The 23,837-nt window shown below is 46.9% G+C and overlaps 1 protein-coding gene across 2 annotated transcripts; it reads left to right on the top strand.

Annotated features, from left to right (window-relative positions):
• Positions 1-10,493: 10,493 nt before the first annotated feature.
• On the top strand, positions 10,494-20,991 carry GSG1 (germ cell associated 1). Of its 2 annotated transcripts, none has more exons than XM_055566147.1 (6): positions 10,494-10,613; positions 14,015-14,333; positions 15,797-15,844; positions 16,778-16,930; positions 17,744-17,855; positions 20,598-20,991. In XM_055566147.1, the coding sequence occupies exons 1-6, from the start codon at positions 10,605-10,607 to the stop codon at positions 20,935-20,937; spliced, it is 981 nt and encodes a 326-aa protein (XP_055422122.1). In that variant the 5' UTR covers positions 10,494-10,604; the 3' UTR covers positions 20,938-20,991. The 2 variants fall into 2 exon arrangements, with proteins under 2 accessions (XP_055422122.1, XP_055422121.1); XM_055566146.1 differs by having other exon boundaries at positions 15,797-15,967.
• The last annotated feature ends 2,846 nt before the right edge of the window (positions 20,992-23,837 follow it).

The following is a 23,837-nucleotide window of genomic DNA, read 5'->3' as shown; positions in this document are numbered from 1 at the left end:
TTAAGTGTAGAAGCTTTGTAGCATGCCATATGTTCAGGCTAATCCCCCTCTGACATAGTAAAGCATGCTATAAAGTCTAATGGCAAGTTGAGTAGAGAATCTGCCTGCCAGTGCAATGCAAGAGATGCAGAAGACATAGGTTCAGTCCCCAGGTCAGGAAAATCCCCTGGAGGAGGAAATGGCAGCCCACCCCAATATTCTTGCCTGGAAAACTCCATGGACAGAGGAGGCTGGGGGGCTACAGTCTAAGGAGTCACAAAGAGTTGGACACGACTGAGCACACACACACACAATCCCCCCTCTGAGCTCTTTCTTTCCAGTGTTTTCCTAGCTAGTCTCGTGCATTTATTTTTCCATAGGAATTTAATATCAATCTGTCTTGCTCTTTTTAAATGCTCCTTGGTATTTGTATCAGGGTTACATTAAATTTATAAATTAACTTAGGGAGACCTGACATCTTGATCAAATTGAGATGTGCCAAGAACAAGGCGTGTTATTCCTTTTGTTCAAGTTATTGCTACTTTTAGATCTGATGTTTTATCTTGGACATTCCCTTAGGTATCAGTCCATTCAACAAAATAATATGTTGAGCAGCTATTACACCCTTAGCACTATATTAAGCACAATAGAAATAAAGAAGTAGGTTCCGTCCTCCAGCAGCTTAGAATTTCATAAGCGAGATGGGCTAACATTCCTGAAACAAAGCAAGCAGTGTGAGAGCCTGTGGAAGAAAGCCCCCTATAGCACAGTGAGACCATCCATGCAATGCAGGCTCTGAGGGTGGGCAGAGAAATGATGGCTAGAATAACAGGGCAAGACTTTGGATGGAATTTAGGGTGGGATCATATGCCCTGAAGGTCATGTAGACTTAGGTGGGGTCACAGGAAGAAGAAGGAATCTCAGTGAGGGGTACCTAGGTAAAAGCTCAGAGGTAGACCAATCATGACACTGCACAGGGCAGAAAGCCCCCAGCTGGACCCTTGGTTGGAAAACGTTCTTCAAGCCTCAGTGTTAACAGCTCCAATCCTCATTATGTACCTATTAAAATAACATTAATGAATATCTACTAGTTTCTTAGTTCTTTTGAGTGCTAATTTCTGTCCATCATGACCTTCTCTGGGGATGCTCCAGAGCTGAGCTGTCCAGTAGCCACCAAGCTCTTTAAGCCCTTGGAGGAGTGCAACTGCAGCACTGGACTTCTAAGTTTATTTCATTTTAATTTACATTTTAAAAATGGAAGCAGGACTCCCATGGTGGTCCAGTGGTTAAGAATCTGCTTGCCAATGGAGGGGACACAGTTTCCATCCCTGGTCCCAGAAGATCCCACATGGCGCAGAGCAACTAAGCCTGTGCACCACAACTACCGAGCCCGAGCTCTGGAACCCACAAGCCACAACTGCTAAGCCATGTGCCCGAGAGCCTGTGCTCTGCAACAAGATAAGCCATGGCAATGAGAAGCCCACGTGCTGCAACTAGAGCGTAGCCCCGGCTTGCCGCAACTCTAGAAAGCCCACCAGCAGCAACGAAGCCCCAACACAACCATAAATAAAATAATATTTAATAGGAGCTCCTAAATCCTCATTATGTGCTTATTAAAATAGCAAACTAGTCTAAATGAACTAGAACCTTTACTAGCGTACTTTTTCCATTGGACTCAACTTTATTGTTTGCGGGAGGCCTGCGTTTGACATCAACAACAGCAGTGCATAAAATATCATTGTTAGATTGCAGTGTGTGCCTCAATTTTACTTTTTTTTTTAATGTGGCTACTGGGAAAATTTAAATTACATCTGTGGCTCATATCGCATTTCTCTTGGACAGCACTGGTCTAGGGTCTTACAACCCTGTGAGGTCTGGTCAGTGTCCCATGGGAGCCATTCCCGACTTTCAGAAGCTGATAGTTTACTAAGATGCCCAGGTGATTCTTATGCACAGCAATAAAAGCATACTATCTGGAGGACCAAGAGACATGCTGGCCTCTGGGCCAGAGTGGCCCCAGTCCTTCTGAGGGTGGGGGCAGGAGGCAGAGTGAGCGGCAGGGAGACCCCTGCCTGCCACTGTGATGTCACAGAGGCAGCCTCCTGGGTCAGCCAGCCCCACCCCAGCGTGTCCTGGTTATGAGAGGACACCCTCTCCAGCCTACCTCATACCACCTGACCCCTCTGCTGGCAAGAGGGGCTCTGATTCATCTTCACACTCAAGGCTCATCCCACGCAACAAATTAAGACATAACAGAAGAAACACTGAAACCCCTCTGCCTCATAACTTCAAAAGTGAATGAGCAATTCCTCTCAGCTGATTCAAAATGTTTGTCTCACCCAGAAGGTAGGTACCTTAAATTTTGAAATCTCATGACTATCTCATGTGTAGTCCCCTTACTATTGGATGTGTAATATGGGTTATACAAACTCATCGTAAGGAGCTTGAGAATACTCGGTAGGATTATCTGAAATGGAGGAAAAATGTGTTACTTGAGCCCAGTTTTTATTGATAAACCCAGTGATGGCCCTAGCTTGGCCTCTTGTTCTTTCATCATCTATTAAAACTTCCATTTCTTCCTCCTTTGTCTCTTATCACACCTTTCCTCTGCTCCCAGGGCAGCTTAATGTCTTCTAGGTCTTTTTTCCCTCTCCATCTGTATGATTTCTACTACAAAATCTAGTCCCTGGCAAAGGCCCAATGGCACAGAAGTGATAGCAGTGATAAACTATCACTCCAGTGAACTGAAAGAGATGCTGAGGCATTCCCATGACCAGCTCCAATCCGAAATCTGCTGGAACTAAGAAAGGACAGCACAATCTTGGGCTCTTCCCGGTCTCAGAATCTGCAGAGACACTTCCAGACCCAGAAAGACACTCACAGCCAACAAAGATATCTTGGCTTGTTTAGTGGAGAAGGCACATCTGGAAGTGACTTGCCTTCCATTTTGAGAAAGTTGGCAACTCCCAACTTGCAGCTCACAGGGTTACCAAAAAGAAAAAAAAAAAAAAAATGATGTTCACTCTCCTATATCTTACCTTTCATAGGGGAGAAAAATGAAACTTACGATTAGCTTGAGAAATAAAATACACACACACACACACACACACACACACACACAGAGCAATGTGGTGTGCTGTTTATGGGCTGGAAGTTAGAGATATCTGAAGAAAAGGAGTTTCTTAAAAAAAAAAAAAAAAAAAGACACTTCTGGAGCCTCAGAGAAGAGCTCACAGTTCTGAAGAACCACCAGACTATTGGGCTCAGCCCACTTCCCTGGTTCAGAATCTCCCTAAGTGATTATTAGATCATGAATAGGCCAACCCTCAGAAGTGAATACAGCTAGGACTAGCCGTAGTGGAAAAAAAAAAATTTATTGGTTTACGAGGAGAGATACAGAGGAAATGATGGGAGAGTCCGTTTATCAGTATACACCCGTGAAGTTTAAGGGAGGCAATCTGTTGCCTCATTCTGAATGCGCTCTCATAACTGGGCCACGGGTAAGGGTGACCAGGCCTCGCCTTGACCGAGGGGCGGCCTGGCCTTGACTCAGATGGTTTCCAAGTTGACTCTGCGATTACGAGCGTGTGGCCTTGAGACACGGGGGTTCTGACTTCTCCGGGTAGTTAGGATTAAACGTCCGTGGCTGCTAAGTCGCTTCAGTCGTATCCGACTCTGTGCGACCCCATAGACGGCAGCCCACCAGGCTCCGCCGTCCCTGGGATTCTCCAGGCAAGAACTGCCAAACCGTCTAGGACAGGGACGGGGTAACCGAGGAGGACAACTCTCTTTAATTCGCCTCCGAGAAAACAGTCGCTCAGGGAGGTTAGGGAACTTGGCCAAAATCTTTAGAGTCGTGGGGTGGGGCAGGGACTAGAATTCAGATCTGCTGTGGGTTGGTGGCCTCGAAGTTCCGTCTCTCGGACCCACGAAATGAGGCAGAGACAAGGCCTTTCAGCAGAACAGGAGCCGGGGCGTACCTTTAGGGGAAGGGGTCAGGGTGCGCGGAGACCTTAGACTTGGGTTTCAGCTCCTCCCGACCCTCGGCCCACCGGCTCGTGAGCGGAATTCAGGGGGATGAACGGGGATCTCCGCACTCCCTCTGCCCACCCCGCCTGGGAGGACCCTCAGGACGCCGTCCCCGTCCCCCCAGGAAGATGGAGAGGCCCCGGGCGGGGAGCCCCACCCTCTCGGGACATCCCGGCGCTCCGCCGCTGGGCTGGGCCTAGCCAAACGATTCAAAACAGGCTCCAAGCGTCACCTTGGCAACGCTCTTCCGTTGCTAGGCGACCGGGTGCCGTAGTAAACGGAGGGCGGGCGTGTTACTAGCGGATGGGAGGAGGCCCTCGGGAACTAACCCGACGTTCCGGCTCTGCGACTGCCGGGGGAAGTCGGGGGAGAGGGCAGAGAAGGAAGGGACGGGGTGGGGGGCGCATGCCGGATGCAAACGGGGCACCCCTTGAGAGGCCACTCCCGTTAGGCCCCTGCCCCGCCAGTCTGTCCCCGACACCCCACCACCCCCGCCCCGCCCCAGCAGTCCCCCGAGAGCTCCGTCACCCCCGCGTGAGCGATTGCCCCACAGGATGCCCAGATGGGACTACCCCTCTGATTCACTCCAGCTGCTTGAGGCATGAAAGAAGGCGGCTTCCTCTCCTGGAAATGACTGCATTCGCAAAAGCCCTCAAACAATTCTATTAAAAAGAGGAACGGGAAAAGTCACAGAGAGGAGAGCCCCCGCAAATGATTTTCTTTGGCCCTTACCACTGCACAGAAGTAGGTGTTCCCAGAACTCCGGACCCGTATTAGGAAAACTGGAGTCGTTTTCTTATTCTGTGAGTGTCTGGGGCCATGTGAACATAAAGCATGATTACATTAGGAATTAACCTGAAGCTGGGAAACCCCAGAGCTCAATGTCCTGTAGTGACTTTAGTATTTTGGACACTCGGCATGGGCATTTTAGTGATGTTAGACTTCCCATTAGGGCTGGGAAGCGGATATCAAAATGTCCTGAGCCAACGTTGCTAATCGTCCTTAGTAAATGTGTCATGTGTGAGGCATTGAAGTAATAATTGTAATAAAGGCTACAGAACCTCAGAACTTTGGACATTAGCGATCTACCATCCGAAAGGGCTCCAACCAGGAGGGAATCACAGGCCTTGGGAAAGGACATAACATTTCCAGTCTGTCACTGGCTTGTGAGCAATCTGATTGTACCCCGGTCTCTGTGAACTGAAGATAATACTTGCTCGTGAGATCACTGCTGTTTTCTGGGCTTGGCGCGTCAAACAGCAGGAATGTTTCCACAGGTGGGAGGAAGTGTATTGGCACAGGGTCTGTTTGATGAAACTCAGGGTGCTCCTGTGTAGAAAGGCCTAGGGTGTGTCTGTGGACCCTCTTTGCAACTTCTCCCTGCTCTTTCGTATGTGAAGCAGGAGGATCCCTGTCCCTTTCACCATAGAAGGCTGTTTGGACACTTTAAGATCTTATCTTCAGCCATGGTCTTCCTAATTGTATTTGTGAGCCAGGTTTCCATTATGCACTTCATTCATTCATTCCATTCATTTGTGGCTGTTAGGGCTAGGCTCTGAGGATCAACAATGAATAAGACATAGTTGCCACTGTATCTAGAAAGTCAGTCAAGTGAACAGACCAGCCAAGTAAACCATGTGATGAGTTACAGGAGAAGGCACACAGAACAGAGCAGTGTAGACCAGAGCCAATAACAACTGAAACATTTACACTGTATTCCAACCTTTCGTCTACTTAGTAACAGAAAAGGAGTTAATAGGGCCTGGGTCAGAAATCTGACTCCTGGGAGGATAGAGAGTATACTATCTATGTCCCAAACTAATGGAAATCAACTCTGAATATCATTGGAAGGACTAATGCTGAAGCTCCAATTCTCTGGCCACCTGATGTGATGAGCCAATTAGTTGGAAAAGACCCTGATGCTGGGAAAGATTGAGGGCAAGAGAAGAAGGGGACAACAGAGGATGAGATGGTTGGATAACACCACCCACTCAATGGACATGAGTTAGATCAAACTCCGGGAGATAGTGAAGGACAGGGAAGCCTGGTGTGCTGCAGTCCATGGGGTGGCCAAGAGTCGGACACGAGTGAGTGAGTGAACAACTGTCCCAAACAAACCTTTCTCGGGACAAGATGCCAGAATGGATATATGTGAGAATTAAAAAACAAAACAAAACAAAACAAAACCTGGAATCCATAGCCCCAGGCTTGGACCTGAGGGAAGGGCTGTGCTTTACAATCTTCCCTGGTTCAGGGAAGCCTGGCCTGCAGTCTGTGGGGTCCCAAAGAGTCAGACATAACTGAACGACTGAACTGAACTGAACTGGTTCAGCATCTCAGCGTTCTAACCCATTGTTTTAATCACTTCTAATCTCCAGAGTAGTCACAAACCAAATTGAATTCCTGTTTACAAAGTATGTGTGGGTGTCCCAAGACCAATTTCTCTTTTTTTTCATACCTAGTAAATGTGTTTTTGGACAGTGCAGGGCACAGTACCTGAGGACCTTAGCAGGGATAGGTTGGTCCCAGCCCTTGGCTTTGTGATGTCACAAACATTCAGTTGCACATACATCCTGTGGAGGTGTCCTGAGGGGGTCAGGGTCCAACATACCAAAGTTCAGTAATGTTCTGAGACACGGAATCTTCTCATCTGTGTTGAGTCAGGAGCTTCTGAGCCTACTCAAATTATATTTATGTGGCATTGACTAGCAATTACTTTAAGAGAAGAAAGAGAAGGAACAAAAACCTAACATGCTCAAATTACAATGAAAGGAAGTGAGTGGGATACTTGACTCTGATTTTTGTGATCAGGCAGGCAAACTCATGCTTTGTCAAAAAGAGGAAATTGAACATTGTGGCCCAGGGTCCTTGGGGAGGGGATGGGGGTGGGGGGCACAGTCAAACAAGCCTGCACACTAACTGCACAGCTTCCTATGGGTACGTGCATGTTAAGTCACTCATGTCCAACTTTTTATAATCCCATGGCCTGTAGCCTGCCAGGCTCCTCTCCCAGACCTAGGCCTTAGTGTTAATCTCTCAGTCATGTCCAACTCTTTGAGACCCCATTGACTGTAGCCCGCCAGGCTCCTCTGTCCATGGATTTCCCAGGCAAGAATACTGGATTGCGTTGCCATTTCCTTCTCCAGGGGATCTTCCCTATCCAGGGATTAAACCCAGGTCTCCTGCATTGTAGGCCGATTCTTTACTGTCTGAGCCACCAGAGAAGCCCAGAGCTAGGCTTTGGGAAGGCTAAAATAATATAATTTGGAAGGCCCTCTTTAAAAAAATAGTACAAAATGACAAGTACAAATTAAATAATAAGCGTCTTGGAAGGGGCCTGAGTAAGTGGGGGACCACAAAGCTGAAGTTTCATCAGCTCCACTCTCTAAATCTACCTCTAGACTTCCTCACGTAACCCATCTGAGACTCTGCTGCTCCCATCTCCTTTTCCCTGGAGAGGGCATATTTCGGGCTATTAAGGTACAGGGGGTGCGGTTTATGAGCAGAGGTAATAAAAACCAAAGACAGGACTGTGCCAAAGGGTGACTCAAGCGGGATATGAGAAGTGTCTCCAAGTATTTGCAGGGTGGAAGCAGAGAGAAGGGAAAAGAATTGGTCACTCTTCTGGGGTGGAAAGGGAATGAGGATACGATTAAGTCAAGAAAAATGTGCACAAAACTCATCAGGAAACATTGTTGAACAGTATTTTCTGGTACCTCAGAGTTGTATTTCCCATGGGAAGTATTTGAGGACCTATTGAGTCACTGAAAACTAAAACTGGCCACAGAAAAATGTGCCACAGGAAACAATCTTACAAGATGTTCTCGAGGGAGCAGCTGGATGGCTCCAGAGTTCATTGTGAGCCCTGAATTCCAGAAAGCTGACGCATGGCTTCTATAGATTACTGTGTGGGGAGGAGGCCAAGGCAAGAAAAGAGAGTGCGAGTCTGCGGGGTGGGGCAGCCACCTCCACCCACCTTTGCTGCTGGTGAGGGGAGGCATGTGATTGAAGAAGGAAAATATGGGAAGATAGTGCCACCCAGCGTTGAGATGAAAACTGCAGCCAGAAACCAACAGCCAATTCAATGGCGAACAGGAATCAGAAATTCTCCGCTCCCTTTTCTTAAAGGAGAGGAGGGAAATAAAGGGTCTTTTGGGTAATACAGACATCACCCCTGGACTGAAGCACGCATGTGTCAAACAGGGTGTTAAATAAGGCTGACAAATAAGGAGAAATACGGTATGATATCCCGGTATGTGGAATCATATAGTGAGTGAGTGAAAGACAATCAGTCATGTCTGACTCTTTGCTACCCCACAGACTATACAGTCCATGGAATTCTCCAGGCCAGAATACTGGAGTGGGTAGCCTTTCCCTTCTTCAGGGAATCTTCCCAACCCAGGGATCGAACCCAGATCTCCTGCATTGCGGCCCAATTCTTTACCAGCTGAGCCACCAGGGAAGCCCAAGAATACTGGAGTGGGCAGCCTATCCCTTCTCCAGCAGATCTTCCTGACCTAGGAGGAATCATATATGCAGAATCTAAAAAGAAATTATACAAATGAACTTATTTACAAAGCAGATAGACTCACAGACCTTATGGTGGATGGGGGAATGGAAGGATCAGGGGAAGGGATAGTTGGGAAGTTTGGGATATACATGTACACACTGCTATATTTAAATAGATAATCACCAAAACCATACTGTACAGCACAGGGAACTCTGCTCAATGTTACCTGGCAGCCTGGATGGAAGGGAAGTTTAGGGGGAAATGGATACAAGTATGGCTGAGTCCCTTTGCTGTCCACCTGAAACTATCACAACCTTGTTAATCGGCTATATCCCAATATGAAATTAAAAGTTTTTAAAAAATAGAGTACAGAATATATTGGGTGACAGGATCAAGATCAAAGGAGAGTGATTTGGCCAGAATGAGGACTAATTCAAATGCTCCAAGGGGAGCCTGCCTTTGAGTCCCCAAACCAACTGCACAAACACAGGATGTGAGCATCATGACTCGGTTGGCGGCAGATCTGGTCGACGTGGCGGAAGGGCAGGGCAGGGCAGAGAGGCTTTTGCTAAATGTCAGCCCAAAGTAAGTCAAACAGGTGTGATTTTTATGGTACGCTAATCCCCTGATTATATAGTTTTCAGTCTGTTCAGTTTTTTTACTTGTGTGGTCAGAGTGGTGACTCCCAAGTTCCTCGCTTGTGGAACCGGAAATTCAGAACTCCATCCCTGGGTGTATGCAAAAAGTTTTCTAAAATTACAGGTTCCTGGGCATCACCCCAGAACCACTATGGCAGCTCAGGATGGAGCCTAGGAATCTGCATATCTTCCAAAGTTGCAAAGATGGTTCTGATGCTGATCAGAATTGACCCCTACTGCTCTCAAATATGGAGCCGACTTTGAGGACTTTACAATCAAGACAAACAGCTGGAATATAGAAAGCACCATGGAAGCGGACAAGGACAGAGAGGAGGGAATGGTCCTTAGGAAGAAACATTTTCAAAAATGAGTGACTTGAGTTCATCTTGACAAGAGGCAGATCCTTGGGTAAGAAGAGAAGACATTCCAGGAAGAAGGAAGGAAGAGCATCTGCCAGGATGAGGAGGATGACGTCCTTGGGTATTCAAGGGAACACAGCAGTCTCCCCACCTTCTCAACCCAATTAATTGGCACAGTTTTTGAGGACAGAAAGCCCCATTTGTATTCCTAGGGGACTGACAACAAAAGATATGCAATCAAACCCTTATTGATTTGCCAGGTTTTTTTGCTTTTTGTTTAAGTTTTAGAAATGAACTTTTTAAAAAAAATTTATCCCTTTGCCCAAAGATTGGGAGAGACATGGTAGATAGCCACAGTATTGCTAACCCAGGGATTTATTTCTCTCCAATCCTCCTCCCTCTGCAGGCTTACCCCCAACACTACCTAATGCACAGATGGTCTCAGGATGTTATAATAATCCTTACTAATGTCACTCACTGGACAGTGGAGACCACCCGTGACACCAGGAAGCCTTTCCATACCCATGGCTCTATGAGGCCCCTGACATTGCAGATCACAGGGCGTATGAAGGGGATGGAAAACCCGACACAAGGGAATGGGAACTGACAAAAGGTACTACAAAGCAACGGTGACTCTACAATGTTTTGTCTGCCATAAAATCAAGCCCAATCCATTCCCACCAGTTTCCTAGGGAGTGGCCGTGCGATGGACACTCAATCACTGTGCACTTTTTAAATTTATTTTTTAATTGAAAGATAATTGCTTTACGGCATTTTGTTGTTTCTTCACTCTGCACATGTAGGTCCTTGCGTCTTTGTGCTGAATCCCAGACCCCCAGTGGCAAGCTCTTCTGTGTAATCGCTCAGGACAACTGGACCATGAGTGCTTTGTCAATTTTTAAATGCCCAAGTTCCCTGCAAGGCAGCGTTTAATCATGAAGCACTCCAAAATATATGATAGAGGGGAGGGGTGGGAGGAGGTGGGAGGGGAATGGAAAGGGAGTTTTCTTTTTTCCAACACTAAACCAAAGGGATTTGGAGCACAGATGGCATCTGCAGTCATTCTGGACAAGCTGTGAGACAAGGACCATGGTCAAGGTAACCAGCTTCCCTCTCTTATTGTTTGGAACATGCATTTCATAGCTGTTTTGCTCCTGATTCTTTTAAGAGATGTGCCAGTCTCATCCATTTGTTGTCCTTACTAGTCTGTGTTAATCCTGAGGTTTTGCCATTAACTTATGTTGATGGAAGAATCACTGAAAATTGGTAGAAATTAATTATTGAAAAGTATAGATTTTTCAACCTATATATTTCCTAGTGGTCTTGAGCCTGTGTCTGAAGCTACACACTGTCCCTTTTTTAGAGACTGAAGAGTCCCCTCGGCTTGGGGCTTGTCAGTACATGCAAAGATAGAACGTGTCTGTGGCCGCTATTTCTTCTCCATGATCCCCTGAAGGAAACCACTGCCAAATTAGATTGTTCTTCTAGATCAAGAGAAAGGCATTTTTAGGGGGAAGAATAAAATATGTAGTGAAGGGTATGGCAGTGTGGGTGTTGAAGACAATTCTTGAAGATTCTTGAATGGATTCTCATTCAGTTATCAAGATAATCGTTGAATGAGGTTCCTTGAGTCTGTCCTTGGTAGATACTCCTGGGAACAGCATCTTTGGACTTCATTCCAAGCTCTTTTTCTTCTCTTTTCAAAACTTTTTATTTTATATTCAAGTATAACTGATTAACAATGCTCTGATAGTTTCAAGTGCATGGCAGAGCAACCCAGCCATCATATACGTGTATCCATTCTCCCCCAAACTCCTCTCCCATGAAGGCTGCCACATAACATGAAGCAGAGTTTCTTGTGCTATACAGTAGGTCTTTGTTGGTTATCCATTTTAAATATAGCAGTGTGTACATGTCCATCCCAAACTCCCTAACTATCCCTTCCCCCTGGTAACTATAAGTTCATTCTCCCAAGCTCTTTTTCATTCTTTCGTTCTCAACTTCTTAAATTTGTTGTCACCTTAGTGCTGCTACAAAGTGGTTGTACTGTGATGAGGGGATTCATGACGCTTATTTCGGAATAACCTGATGAATAATTTGTGAATAGGTATGATTTTACATGGATTGAGGGTAAAATTAAAATCTGATGGGATAGTGGCTAAATCTCCAAGTTATATGGGGTTGAAAATAAAGTTGTTGAAAATGTAGAATTGCCTGAATCCTTAGTTCCATCTTTATACAGAATAATGGGATGAAGATGTTGTACCTTGAAGTCTGTTTCCTATTCAAGCAATGGATATAAAAATAGAAAGGGTAACTAATTAAGAGGAGCAGAACAATGACAAAAACCAATAGGATTTTCAAAACTAAAAAACAAGATGAAAACATTCTTTTGGGAGAAGAAAAGGGGCTCATAATGACTTCCATATCTGACAATATAAGACCACCCCCCTTCCAGGTATCATGGCTTTTGAGACCAAGGTCACCCAGAGTCTTGAACCAACAATTCTTGCTGGAGTTAATTTGTTGAGTGCTTTAAAAAAAAAAAAAATCTTATTAGCAAATTGCTTTACAGAAGCTGTTTTATCATACATACATTTTGCTTATTGGCTTCTATCTACATATGAATCTGGTATATTTCTTATTGCCATAAAAAACTGCACTTTGTCTGTGGCATGTACTGTTTTAGTCCCTAAAAATTATAAAGAACAAACTGTTATGATTCTAAGATAAAGTTGCCTGTTTAATGTAGAAAATGTTCAGCTGGAGATGATGAGAGAGGCAGATTCATGGGCCTGTCTTATTTAGCTATGGTTTTATTTACATCTCTTAAACTAAGCAGATTTGGGTCTGATTAATTCTGATGTAAGTGATTCCCCTTAGAAAGCTCAAGATGGTTTACTTTAAGAAGTGTCTGTCAGCAACTAAATATGGGCTTCTTTTCCGTTCAGTATATATTAATATAACAGTACAAACTGCTTCATAATGCAAAGTGTGAGACCTGTCAGATCTCTTTATTTTTATTAATAAATCAAATTCAATCTGGCTCCACACCACCACTCCCCAGCACTGAAACATCTAACATTGGACATTTTCATCTCACCCTTCTTTTAGGTTAAAAATGACAAGGCCGAGGGCTCCAGCCAAAGCCACAGGGGCTGCCTTCATTCTGCAGCCACCCACCGGGTCGCCCCCGGGCACTGCAACCATACTGGGCAGTGTGGCTGCACCTGCAGGTTCCTTGTCCACCCGCCAAGGACACCCTCCTGTGGCTCCAAGGCCAGGGCACTCAGTGCCCAGCCTCCACGGGTACCACGCAGCCACCTCGCATTTGAGATTCTCTCAGTTCAGGCATAGTGGGTGGAAGCTGCACTCAGATCTCCACCTCTCTCAAAACCCATCACTCTATTTCCTCTCCAAGGGTTGCAGCATCCCAGTTGGTCCTCTGCCCTCCCACCCTCAAGAGCCCGGTGCCTCTATCTGCTCCCCTAGGGAGCATCCTCTTTAACATTCATTAATAGGATAAATGGGCTTTCCTGGTGGCTCAGATGGTAAAGAATCTTCCTGCAATGTGGGAGACCCAGATTCGATCCTTGGGTCAGGAAGATCCCATGGAGAAGGAAATGGCTACCCATTCCGCTATTCTTGCCTGGAGAATCCCATGGATATATGCCCCTTTACTCCTCTCAGAGGAATCTAACACAGGGAAAAGTGATAACGTTAGTCACTCACTCATGTCTGAATCTTTGAGACCCCATGGACTGTAGCCTGCTGGGCTCCTCTCTCCATGGAATTCTCTAGGTATGAATACTGAACTGGGTTGCCATTCCTTTCTCCAAGGGCTCTTCCTGACCCAGGGGTTGAACCTGGGTCTCCTGCATTGTAGGTGGATTCTTTACCATCTGAGCTACCAGGGAGGAAGATATCAAAACCTTATATAGGATAATCATAAATTAAAACCCATTTATAACTAAAAGGAGTATAAATATTTTTTGTTAGATTGGAGGAATGGAGAATTTAACATGTGAGCCATTATTATATGTCAGATAAGTGCCCAGCATTTTGCTTGTATTATTTAAGTAAATCCTCCTAACAACAACAACAAATACCTCCCCACTACCTTTCCCTGAAGACAAAACCAAAGATTACCAGCAGGAACATCTGGTGATCGCCCAATCCTTTTTCTCAACCAGATGCACGCTAGCTCAGTGGCTTAATCACATTACTATCTGATGCTTGTTCAGATTATCCCCAATAAGCGTTTTAATATAATAAGGTCCGGCTGAAATAAACATCATCGCTTCAGCGCCTGCTCTAGGCCACTCCTGGAGCCGAGCTCGCCCAAAGCTACTTGGAGAAAACTCCAAAGGGCTGGTCGAGCCCACTGTGTTGGAGGAAAGCAGCTCCATGGAGTTCAGGGACCCTCGGGGGAGGGCGCTGATCTCGGATCTCAGATGAGGCTCTAACATCAGGCTCCGCGTGTGTGTGTCTTATTACAGATGGGGCTCCCGAAGGGCTTCTCTAGCCAATGGACACGCCTATCTGCCGTCCTCAACATGCTATCACTCAGCCTCTCCACAGCATCCCTGCTCAGCAACTACTGGTTTGTGGGCACACAGAAGGTGCCCAAGCCCCTGTGCGGGAAAGGTCTACCAGCCAAGTGCTTTGACGTGCCGGTGCCCCTGGATGGGGGCGGCACCAACGCATCTTCCCCGGAGGTGGTGCACTACAGTTGGGAGACCGGGGATGATCGGTTCACCTTCCATGCCTTCCGGAGCGGCATGTGGCTATCCTGTGCGGAGATCATGGAAGAACCAGGTAGCTGCCTTGCCCCCAGCCGCCTGATTTCTTGTCCTCCCCGGCAGAGGGAAGTGGCCCTCCCTCGTTCACACCGGCAGGGCTCACCCCTAGCCTCAGCATCTCCCCCCTCTCCATTGTATCCCTTCCACATCAGACTCCTTTGTCATAAAGTCCAAATTCCATCCATCTGGCATTTCACCTCCAGACAGTCGCTGGTTTCAAACAACATCCCCCTTCAACAGTCTCATGCAGACTTTGAAGGTTATGAGACTTCCCATTCCTGCCAGCTAGAGTTGCCATTTAGAGACAAAACAAGGAGACTATCGTAGAAAAAGCCTGGGCTCTGACCAGCTGTAACCTTACAGGAACAACTTCACTCCTACGGGCATTGATTTTCTCATTTTTGAGATGCAGGCATCAGAGTAGATGGCCCTTAAAGCATCCTAGAAGCGTGTTCTCATTCTAAGTGTTATTGTTACCACTGAAAAGGCAGGGCAAGTGAAGCCCAGGGAGGATAAATACATGGTGGAAGTTCTCCCCAGAGGAGCCGCAGACAGACTCTCTCAGGTCTCAGGTCACGGGGCATACACTCGCAAAGCAGGTGCTATGCCAGCATGTTAGGTGGGGGCTTGTCCTCAGGCGAATAGCAGAGGACGCTCCCTCATCCCTGCTCAAAGCTTACAAAGACCCCCCTGTGGTGAAGTTTTCCTAAAGCTCAGAACTGTGTACAATTTGCAGTCTACAGCTTCTCCCAGTTTGGGCTAAGGCGAAAAGGAGATGGGAAAGGATTATAAACTTTTGGGTATATCCATTTATTTTTACATTTTTAATTTATTTATTTTAATTGGAAGATAATTACTTTACAATATTGTGATGGCTTTGGCCATACATCAGTATGAATCAGTCACAGGCATACATGTGTCCCCCCATCCTGAAGCCCCCACCTTCCTCCTCACCCCATCCCTCCAGGTTGTCACAGAGCGTTGGCTTTGGGTGCCCTGCATCATATATCAAACTCCCACTAGCTATCTATTTTACATGTGGTAATGTGTACGTTTCCACATACATGTAAAGTACAGACTTTTGGATTCAGTGGGAGAAGGAGGGGGTGAGATGATTTGAGAGAATTCCATTTATATTTATTATTGTGCCATTTAGCACTGCTGTGACTCCAGTCCAGGAAACAATTTAGAGCCACTCAAGCCAGCAGCAGGAGCAGAAGGGGCTGGTGAACCAACGCTGGAAACACCCCCTGGGTGACTCGGCGAGTGTCCTCTTCATAATCAGGACTTGAGGCAGAAATTAATCTTGGATGACTCTGGCCTATTTTGTTCATCCATCCTTGCATCCTTCCCTGCTTCCAAAGAGACATTTATGGCCTGCCTCCCATGTGCTGGGCAGGCCCCCAGGATGCAATTAGGAAAAGCCTGTGTCCCTCAACCAGGGCAGTACCTCACCACCTTGTACCTTGTCTATTTCAGGGGAGAGGTGCCGAAGTTTCCTTGAACTCACACCACCAACCGAGAGAGGTGAGAAAGGACTACTGGAATTTGCCACGTTGCAAGGCCCACGTCACCCCACTCTCAGATTTGGAGGGAAGCGGTTGATGGAGAAGGCTTCCCTCTCCCACCCTCCCTTGGGGCTTGTGGCAAGTATGTGGGTTTGATGATAAATTTAGTTACCATTGAGTTGGGCCTCTGGGGATCTAAACTGTACTGTGATCTCCTGCTTTTCTTTTCTTCTGAGTCTCACAGGATGACAATAACTCCCACTAGGCTGATTCAAACTCCCACCTGGCTGACACTCATTCCTAGGCAGGAACACAAAAAAGCAACAGCAGGGACAAATAAAGTTCCCAAACAGAAATCTACCAACAGCTCAAACCTACTCCTGTTGCCAAGTAACCATGTAGAAAGCTTGCATTTTTCCAATTTTTTTTTTTTTTTTTTTTTTTTTTTGCATTTCAGTAACTTTATTGAAAGGTATATATCCCTTAGTACCAAAACATAATGATAGTTGGTTAGGTTACCTCTACCAATGCAAAATTAACACTGATGTAATACATTTTTTTGTAACATAGAAAGGAAGGAATCAAGGCCCGAGGGGAGGAAGAAGAGAAACAAAATAGATGGTTCCAGAATTAAAATTTTTTAAGAAAAGAAATAGAAATAAGTAGCAAAAGTTACATCCCTAAAAGATTTGGTGGAAATTGGATGATTTCTTCTCCAGTCTCCCTAGGAGTATTTACACTGAGTTAAGCATGGTTGTGTATGGGATACTGCGTAGAGTGAGAGCTGATAGCCCAGAGCCCCCTGGTCAGGGACTGTCCCAGCTGCTTTCAACTCTGTCTTCTCCTCTGGTGCTAATGAGGCTCTCCACTTCTCATGGGCAGCATTTGTTCACCGCTCGTTCAGTTATTTAATTGTCAGGGTGAGGGTTCTTCTTCCTCTGGTTTCTGACAGAGATCCTATGGTTATCACTGGGAGCCCAGTTTGCCTACATTGGACTTGAACTCATCAGTTTCATCCTGCTACTGACGGACTTGCTGTTCACGGGGAACCCTGGCTGCAGCCTCAAGCTGAGCGCCTTTGCTGCCATCTCCTCTGTCTTGTCGGGTGAGCAGGGTCTCAGGAGCTACAGAGGGAGTGGGTGTCCCCTGTTGCCTTTGAAGCCTAGCCGGCAGCTGGAATCTCTGTCCTAAGGGAAGGAAGGAGCCCCGAAGAAAGCTAAAGGATGGAGCCAGGAGATACAGCACAGGCATCTTTAATTTTAAACCGAAACAACATGCAAAATGCTAGATTACGTCATTACGTACTTTGCAAAATGATTTCTCTGGGTTCTTTCTACTTGGAAGTTTTCTCATTATGTACAATACGGTTTGGTTTATTACTTCTGAGTCGTGACATGCATACAGCTTTGCCGGACTCTGTTGGATCAAGTAAGAGATGCCTGTATATCAGTGGTCCTCAAGCCTTTTGGCACCAGGGACCAGTTTTTTATGGAAGACAATTTTTCCACAGACTGGGGGCAGGGGATGGTTTGGGGATGATTCAAGCGCATTACACTTATTGTGCGCTTTATTTCTTTTATTGTTATATCAGATCCACCTCAGATCATCAAGCATTAGACTCAGAGGTTGGAGCCCCTAGTGTAGATGATAAAGGAGAGGGTTCACGTTAGGGATGCAGATGGGAAAGACCTAAAGGGAGGAGCAGCCCAGCATGCAGCATTGACTAGAAATGTTCCCATAGCTCAAAACTGAACATCTGGGGAACCAACAGCAAACATGCCTTCAAGGAGGAGCCCCCAGTGCAGGGTAGCCCTGATGCCAGATAGGGAATATGATTTGCTCCCAAATCGTAGTCCCTATAGGTAGATGGCAGTGCCAGCCTTCCTCTAAGGGTGCTGCCTCCCTGTTTCTTTTGCAGGCCTTCTGGGGATGGTGGGCCATATGATGTACTCACAGGTTTTCCAGGCAACGGCCAACTTGGGTCCAGAAGACTGGAGGCCACACGCTTGGAACTATGGCTGGGCTTTCTAGTAAGTGCTTATCACCTCCACCACCTTTCTCTTCTTCCCCGGTCCACCTCCATTTAATGGCAGCCCTCAACTAGGCACTTGCTCTCTGTCCTCCTTCCTTCTCTCCATCCCTCACCCCAGATACCTGTCAATCATCCTCCAGAGGGCGGGACCAGCAGGCCATACCCATTCTCTCCCCACCTTCCAAGGAGAGGTACAGAGTGGATTCCTCCGGCTTATTTTTCGTGAGGATGTTGTCAAGTTTTTCTGCTGATAAAGCTGTTAAGAAGTGCTTCTACACCTGACATGTAGGACGTCCTAGGGAAATGAGACTGATTTTGCATGGTTTATGGAAATGAGGCTCTACATTTTATATATTCTGTTGCCCACAAAGTTCATTCAGATTTTTCCATAAAAGCTTACAGAGAACCCTGAACAAACTTTTCGGCCAACCCAATATTTTATGATTCAAAATACTTGGGAGACAGAGAAATGAAGAAATAGCCTTGAAATCTGGATTCCGTTTCTGTGAATGGCTGCCCACTCTCCTCCTATAATGAATAAGTTCATCCTGCCTCCATTCTTATTCCACCAAACTATGTTAGAAATGAAACAGTCTCCCGGTAGCCCTTAAAGAACTAAGGGCTCAGTTAGTTTGCTGCTGCTGCTGCTAAGTCGCCTCAGTCGTGTTCAACTCTGTGCAACCCCATAGACGGCAGCCCAACAGGCTCCACCATCCCTGGGATTCTCCAGGCAAGAACACTGGAGTGGGTTGCCATTTCCTTCTCCAATGCATGAAAGTGAAAAGTGAAAGTGGAAAGTGAAAGTGAAGTCGCTCAGTCATGTCCGACTCTTAGCGACCCCATGGACTGCAGCCTATCAGGCTCCTCTGTCCATGGGATTTCCCAGGCAAGAGTACTGGAGTGGGGTGCCATCGCCTTCTCCTCAGTTAGTTTAGATTTATCTTATTATAAAGAAGGAAGCAGAGACCATGATGAAACACATACATTCAAGGGTAACATCCCCTTTATGTGGGTTTCTTACCTTCTCCCTTGAGGGACACTCTCCATTCACTACACAGATGTCGACTTAGGTCTTCATGAACCATCTGGGCTGAGTGCTAAGCACTTACCAGTGCTGGAAAGACAGTGCCAGGCTTGAGTTTCTGTGCCGAAGAGGCACATGGAAGCCTATACCTGTCTGTCACAGGATCCTATCCCCTTTCCTCATGGTATAATATGGGCTATTGGATTCGGGGGTCTCTGATCTTTCCATCAGCCACCCTACCACAGTTTAGCTCATTTTCCAGACTCATCATTTCTCAGCTTTTGTCCATTTTTTGAGCCATTCTTGGCATTTCAACTGCAGGGCTCAGACTTCAAAACTCCCACCAAAGTATCTTAGTCCGTCACAGACAGCAGAGGGGAACACACAGCAGCGGCGCGTGGCCTTCCACTGTCACGCCTCGTGAAATCCACCCCCCCAACAATGCCCCCCCAACTCCTGGTGTCCTGGGCTTCCCACGATTGTGGGGCACTTAGAGGTTTGACTTTCCCGGTTCTTAGGAGTGTGTTTGATATGGTTCCCTGGTGTCTTCTTCTCTCTGTTGAATCCATCCAGCTTCTCTCCCATCCTTTACAAATTTCTTTGGGCCAAGAACCACACTATTTGCACTGTAGGCCTTGTTTCCACTAGAGAAGTCTATACTAATGCCTCTGGATGTGTACTCAGGGTTTCCTGAATGCCTCCCAGAGGCTCAACTCTGGAGACCCTATGACAGCTAGGCTGAAAACCAAGGAATACGGAAGAGGTATCTGAGTGCAGGAAAATCTTTGGCAGGAAATGTGTGTGTGTCAGGCTTCCTTGGTGGCTCAGAGGGTAAACAATCTGCCTGCAATGCAGTAGATCCAGGTTCAATCTCTGGGTCTAGAAGATTCCCCTAAAGAAGGGAATAGCCGGCTACCCACTCCAGTAGACTGGCAGACTATAGTCCATGGGGTTGGACATGACTGAGTGACTCTCACACACACACACGTCAGGGAAAGGAAAGAGGTAGTGCGTTGGGCTGCGTGTACTGTGTCAGATGAGCTACTGGTCTGTGGAATTGTTGAGATTATATGAGGGTAACTGCAGCTTGGGAAACTGCAGTAGTCCAAAAAATTGTGTGTGGCGGGGCAGGAGTGAGTGTGTGTATGTGTGTGTGTATACACATATACACAGAGCTTCCCTGGTGGCTCAGATGGTAAAGAATCTGCCTGCCAATGCAGGAGATGCATGTTTGATCGCTAAGTGGGGAAGATCCTTTGGAGGAGGGAAATGGCAACCCACTCCAGTATTCTTGCCTTGAAAATCCCATGGACAGAGGACCCTGGCAGGTTACAGTTCATGAGATCGAAAAAGAGACAGACACAACTTAGTGACTAAACAGCAACACACACAAACATACACACGTATAAAATAGGCCACCAGGTATGAAAAAACACAGCACTTACAACGAATCAGTGCAGTGAAAATGAATGTTAAACTCCTGACTTTAACCCCATACAAATCATGGTTTTTTACTACAAAACATTCAGAACTTACCCTAGGACAAACCAAATTCAGACCTCTGCTCTTTATCTATATGTGAAAGGTGACACCCTCATGTTCCTAAATCCCTAAGAGGCATCCCCTAGTTGACTAGTAGGAAGGGACCTTGATATTTTTCTTTCAAACCCGTGAGAAAGCGTCTTACTTTCCCATTTTGTGTGTGTGTGTCCCTAGCACGGCCTGGGTCTCCTTTACCTGTTGCATGGCATCGGCGGTCACCACCTTCAACACCTACACCCGGCTGGTGCTGGAGTTCAAGTGCAGGCACAGTAAGAGCTTCCGAGGAGCCCCAGGCTGCCAGCCGCATCACCACCAGTGCTTCCTGCAGCAGCTGGCGTGCACAGCCCACCCAGGGGGCCCCGTGACCAGCTACCCCCAGTTCCGCTGTCAGCCCATCCGCTCCATCTCCGAAGGGGTAGACTTCTACTCAGAACTACATGACAAGGAACTTCAACAAGGCACCAGCCAGGAGCCTGAGACCAAAGCAGCTGGCTCATCTGTAGAAGAGTGTTAGGAGTTAGGGGGTTTGGAGAGCAGGCCAAAGCCCTACCTTAAACGTTGCTCTGTGATCAACACGTGCTCAAGCCACAGTCTGTTTCCTGAGTGTGACTTTCGGAGGTTAAGAACAAGGGTATTGAAAGTCTAAGTCCAAGGAGCGCCCTGGCTCCCTTTTCCATCACAGCTCAGTCTCACTGCCCCCACTCCACCGCCCCCCACCCCACATCTCACTCATTCAGAAGTTCTTCTCAATTCAATTGTTCATTATGTGCTGGGTTCTGGAAGATAAAAAAAAAAGGAGTAAAATAGAGATCCTGCCCTTTAGGGGCAATCAGGCTGGTCAGGAGAACAGAGATGGGTGGTTGATAGGGCTCAGCTCAGCCGTGGCGCACTGGACTTTAAAGCCACACACGAGGAGGCAGTACTAGGAGCTATGTCATGTAGAGCGGGTGCCTGCCACAGCGTCCTGCACCCATGTGGTAGGGACCACATCACACTATGTTAATTACACATTATCCTTGGAGAGACCAGGAGACCAGGACACGTGAGAAGGTTCCCACAGCCTGCAGGGACAGGCCACCCCCAAAACAGCCCCCCTGAAGTCCCCTGGTGGCCTAATGCTTAGGATGCCAGGCTTTCAGTGCCATGGCCTGGGTTCAATCTCTGATCAGGAGAGTGAGATATCTGACAAGCAGTGGGTGCAGAAAAACAAAAACAAAAAAACAGCCCACCGAGGCCATGCGGACAGGATAGCGGTTCCCCAGTGGAGAACCCAAGGGACGCTTCCCCAGAGATCAGGCTGCAGCTGACACTCCTCTCTGAGTCTCCGGCTCACATCCACCGCCTCGCCCCTTCTCTCTTCCATCAGGGAGAACACACCATCCTTGACGGCTGGAAAGAATGTGAGCGGCACACACGTATACTCCTATACACAGTGTTTATTTGTTCTGTAACAATTCACATTTTAAATAGTGCTTCCTGACAATGTACCAGCCGGCTCTCCTTAAACACGGGTACTAAGGATGGCCATTCACATTCGAAGGGGCGGGGGGTGGGGAGGGGAAGCCACTGGACCACACGAGGAAAGGTGGCAGAGACCTTCTGGAAGGGGGATGGTGGGGAGGATGTTATCTAGGGTGGAGGGTTCATAAGGGATGTAAAAAGGAGATGCTGGGAGAAGGAACAGCCTTGTGTTCTCAGAAGTCAGTACCGTTTCTAAGTAGTGGTTGATGGGCTCTGCTGGCACCCCGAGTGGAGCGCAAGGGAGGAGAGGAGCCCTTCCTGTCTTAGACGTCTGGTCTTGGGGTTGCCTGAGAAGAGAGGGAAGTTCAGGGACATGTTTGACAACAGCCCAGCAGCCACACCGGTCAGATGAAGCTTCCTCGATCTTTATCCACCATGTACACCCCACTGTACTGGCTGCAAGAGAAAGAGGAAACCTGTGTCCTGCTGTTTTAGCCAGAGAGAGATTCAAAATGATCAGGGTCAAAACAGTCTATGTTGAGTTGGTTTGCAAACACACCACAAAGAATTTAGGGACTTTTTTTTCCCCTGACTGCTACTGATGTGTTTCTGGGACACGCCCAACATAAATACAGTCTCCTACCCTCAACAGTCCCTCTCAAACCAGATTCTCAGTAAACAACTCTGCATTTGACTCTTGCCTAAAGTGGGTGGCTTCCCAGGAAGCCTCCATGGGGCAGGGCACCAAGTGGCCCAGCCCCGGGCCATAGGATGGCCACTCAGGCTTTAGGTATTCAGCTGACTGTGAATTAGTCCTTAGGATTCTCTCCTAGACCAAACTTGATCCTACACCCTTCTAGCCAGGCAGATTCAAACCCTAGAAGTGAATCTGGAATCAATCCCATGCTCCTGGATGTCTTCTAATTGTTCCCCTAAGTTTACAATAAGCTGGACTCACACATGCCTTTCAAAGAGCTAGAACCAAATTTGCTTTCAGGGACTTAAGGCAGAACGGATGGGAGGGCAGAAACCTGGTTAAAAGACCAGTCTACAGGCTGGGCACCATGGCTGCTTAGAGCTCTGGCTACCAACTTCTGTTAGGTCACAATGCCTACCAGTGGGCAATTCAGACATATCCCTTTAAATCTGGCATCCCAATTTTCTGTAATCTCTAAAGTCGAGTAATCTATTAACACAAGCTAAAAAGACACAGGTTTAAGTCACGAGAGAACCTGAGTGTGCTCAGGGATGACTTATCAAAATTATTCCAGAAAAGTGGTTCTCCTCCAGCTCATGTGGGATTCCCTGCTGTATGAACAATGGTCTAGACGTTTAACAGAGAACCTGATAAAGTAACGTATTCATATAGAAGAAGGAAGAAGTAAGCGCTAGAGATAACTCTAAAGAATTTCACCACTTATAAAAGCTATAGTATTTACAGAGACATTTTCTCAAAATACTCTGCTTCAAGGGCTCTGCAAGGAAGAGGAGTGTACACGGCAGAATGGTTGCATGCTGGGCTCAAGGAGCCAGAGTCAAAGCCCAGAAACAGCTTGGCTCTCGTGCAAGCAGAGCAGAAATTTCCCTGAATAAAAGAGCAGAAAGGAAGATGCCCATGAGGAGAAGATGCTGAGGAAGCAGAGTGGAGATGAAGGGGGCTGAGGCTGCCTGCCTCAGTCGTTCCTGACTTGAGTTTTCCTCTAAGCTGAGGATGGCATACACATAAGCACATCCGAAGTAAACATGATAAAAATGACCATGACTGGCAGAACAATATCAACCGAGACGTAACCTCTGGGCCTTGTTGGTGGAGGGGGTGGGGGGAGGGGGAGGGGTATTTAAACCACTTTTGCTCCCCTTCCGATAGTCAGAATGGGAGAAAATTATTGCAAACAAAGCAACTGACAAAGGATTAATCTCCAAAATCTATAAGCAGCTCACACAGCTCAACAG

This window comes from Bubalus kerabau, chromosome 1, assembly GCF_029407905.1.
Source record: "Bubalus kerabau isolate K-KA32 ecotype Philippines breed swamp buffalo chromosome 1, PCC_UOA_SB_1v2, whole genome shotgun sequence".
NCBI classification, from domain to species: Eukaryota; Metazoa; Chordata; class Mammalia; order Artiodactyla; family Bovidae; genus Bubalus; species Bubalus kerabau.
The sequence above is the reverse complement of the archived record's forward strand: the minus strand, read 5'-3'. Positions and strand labels throughout refer to the sequence as shown.

What these genes read in the sequence shown, in the direction of transcription:
- GSG1 (XM_055566146.1), top strand. An exon ending in GGAGATCATGGAAGAACCAG is followed by an intron (nt 14,334 to 15,796) that starts GTAGCTGCCTTG and finishes TGTCTATTTCAG; the next exon opens with GGGAGAGGTGCCGAAGTTTC. An exon ending in CATCTCCTCTGTCTTGTCGG is followed by an intron (nt 16,931 to 17,743) that starts GTGAGCAGGGTC and finishes TTTCTTTTGCAG; the next exon opens with GCCTTCTGGGGATGGTGGGC.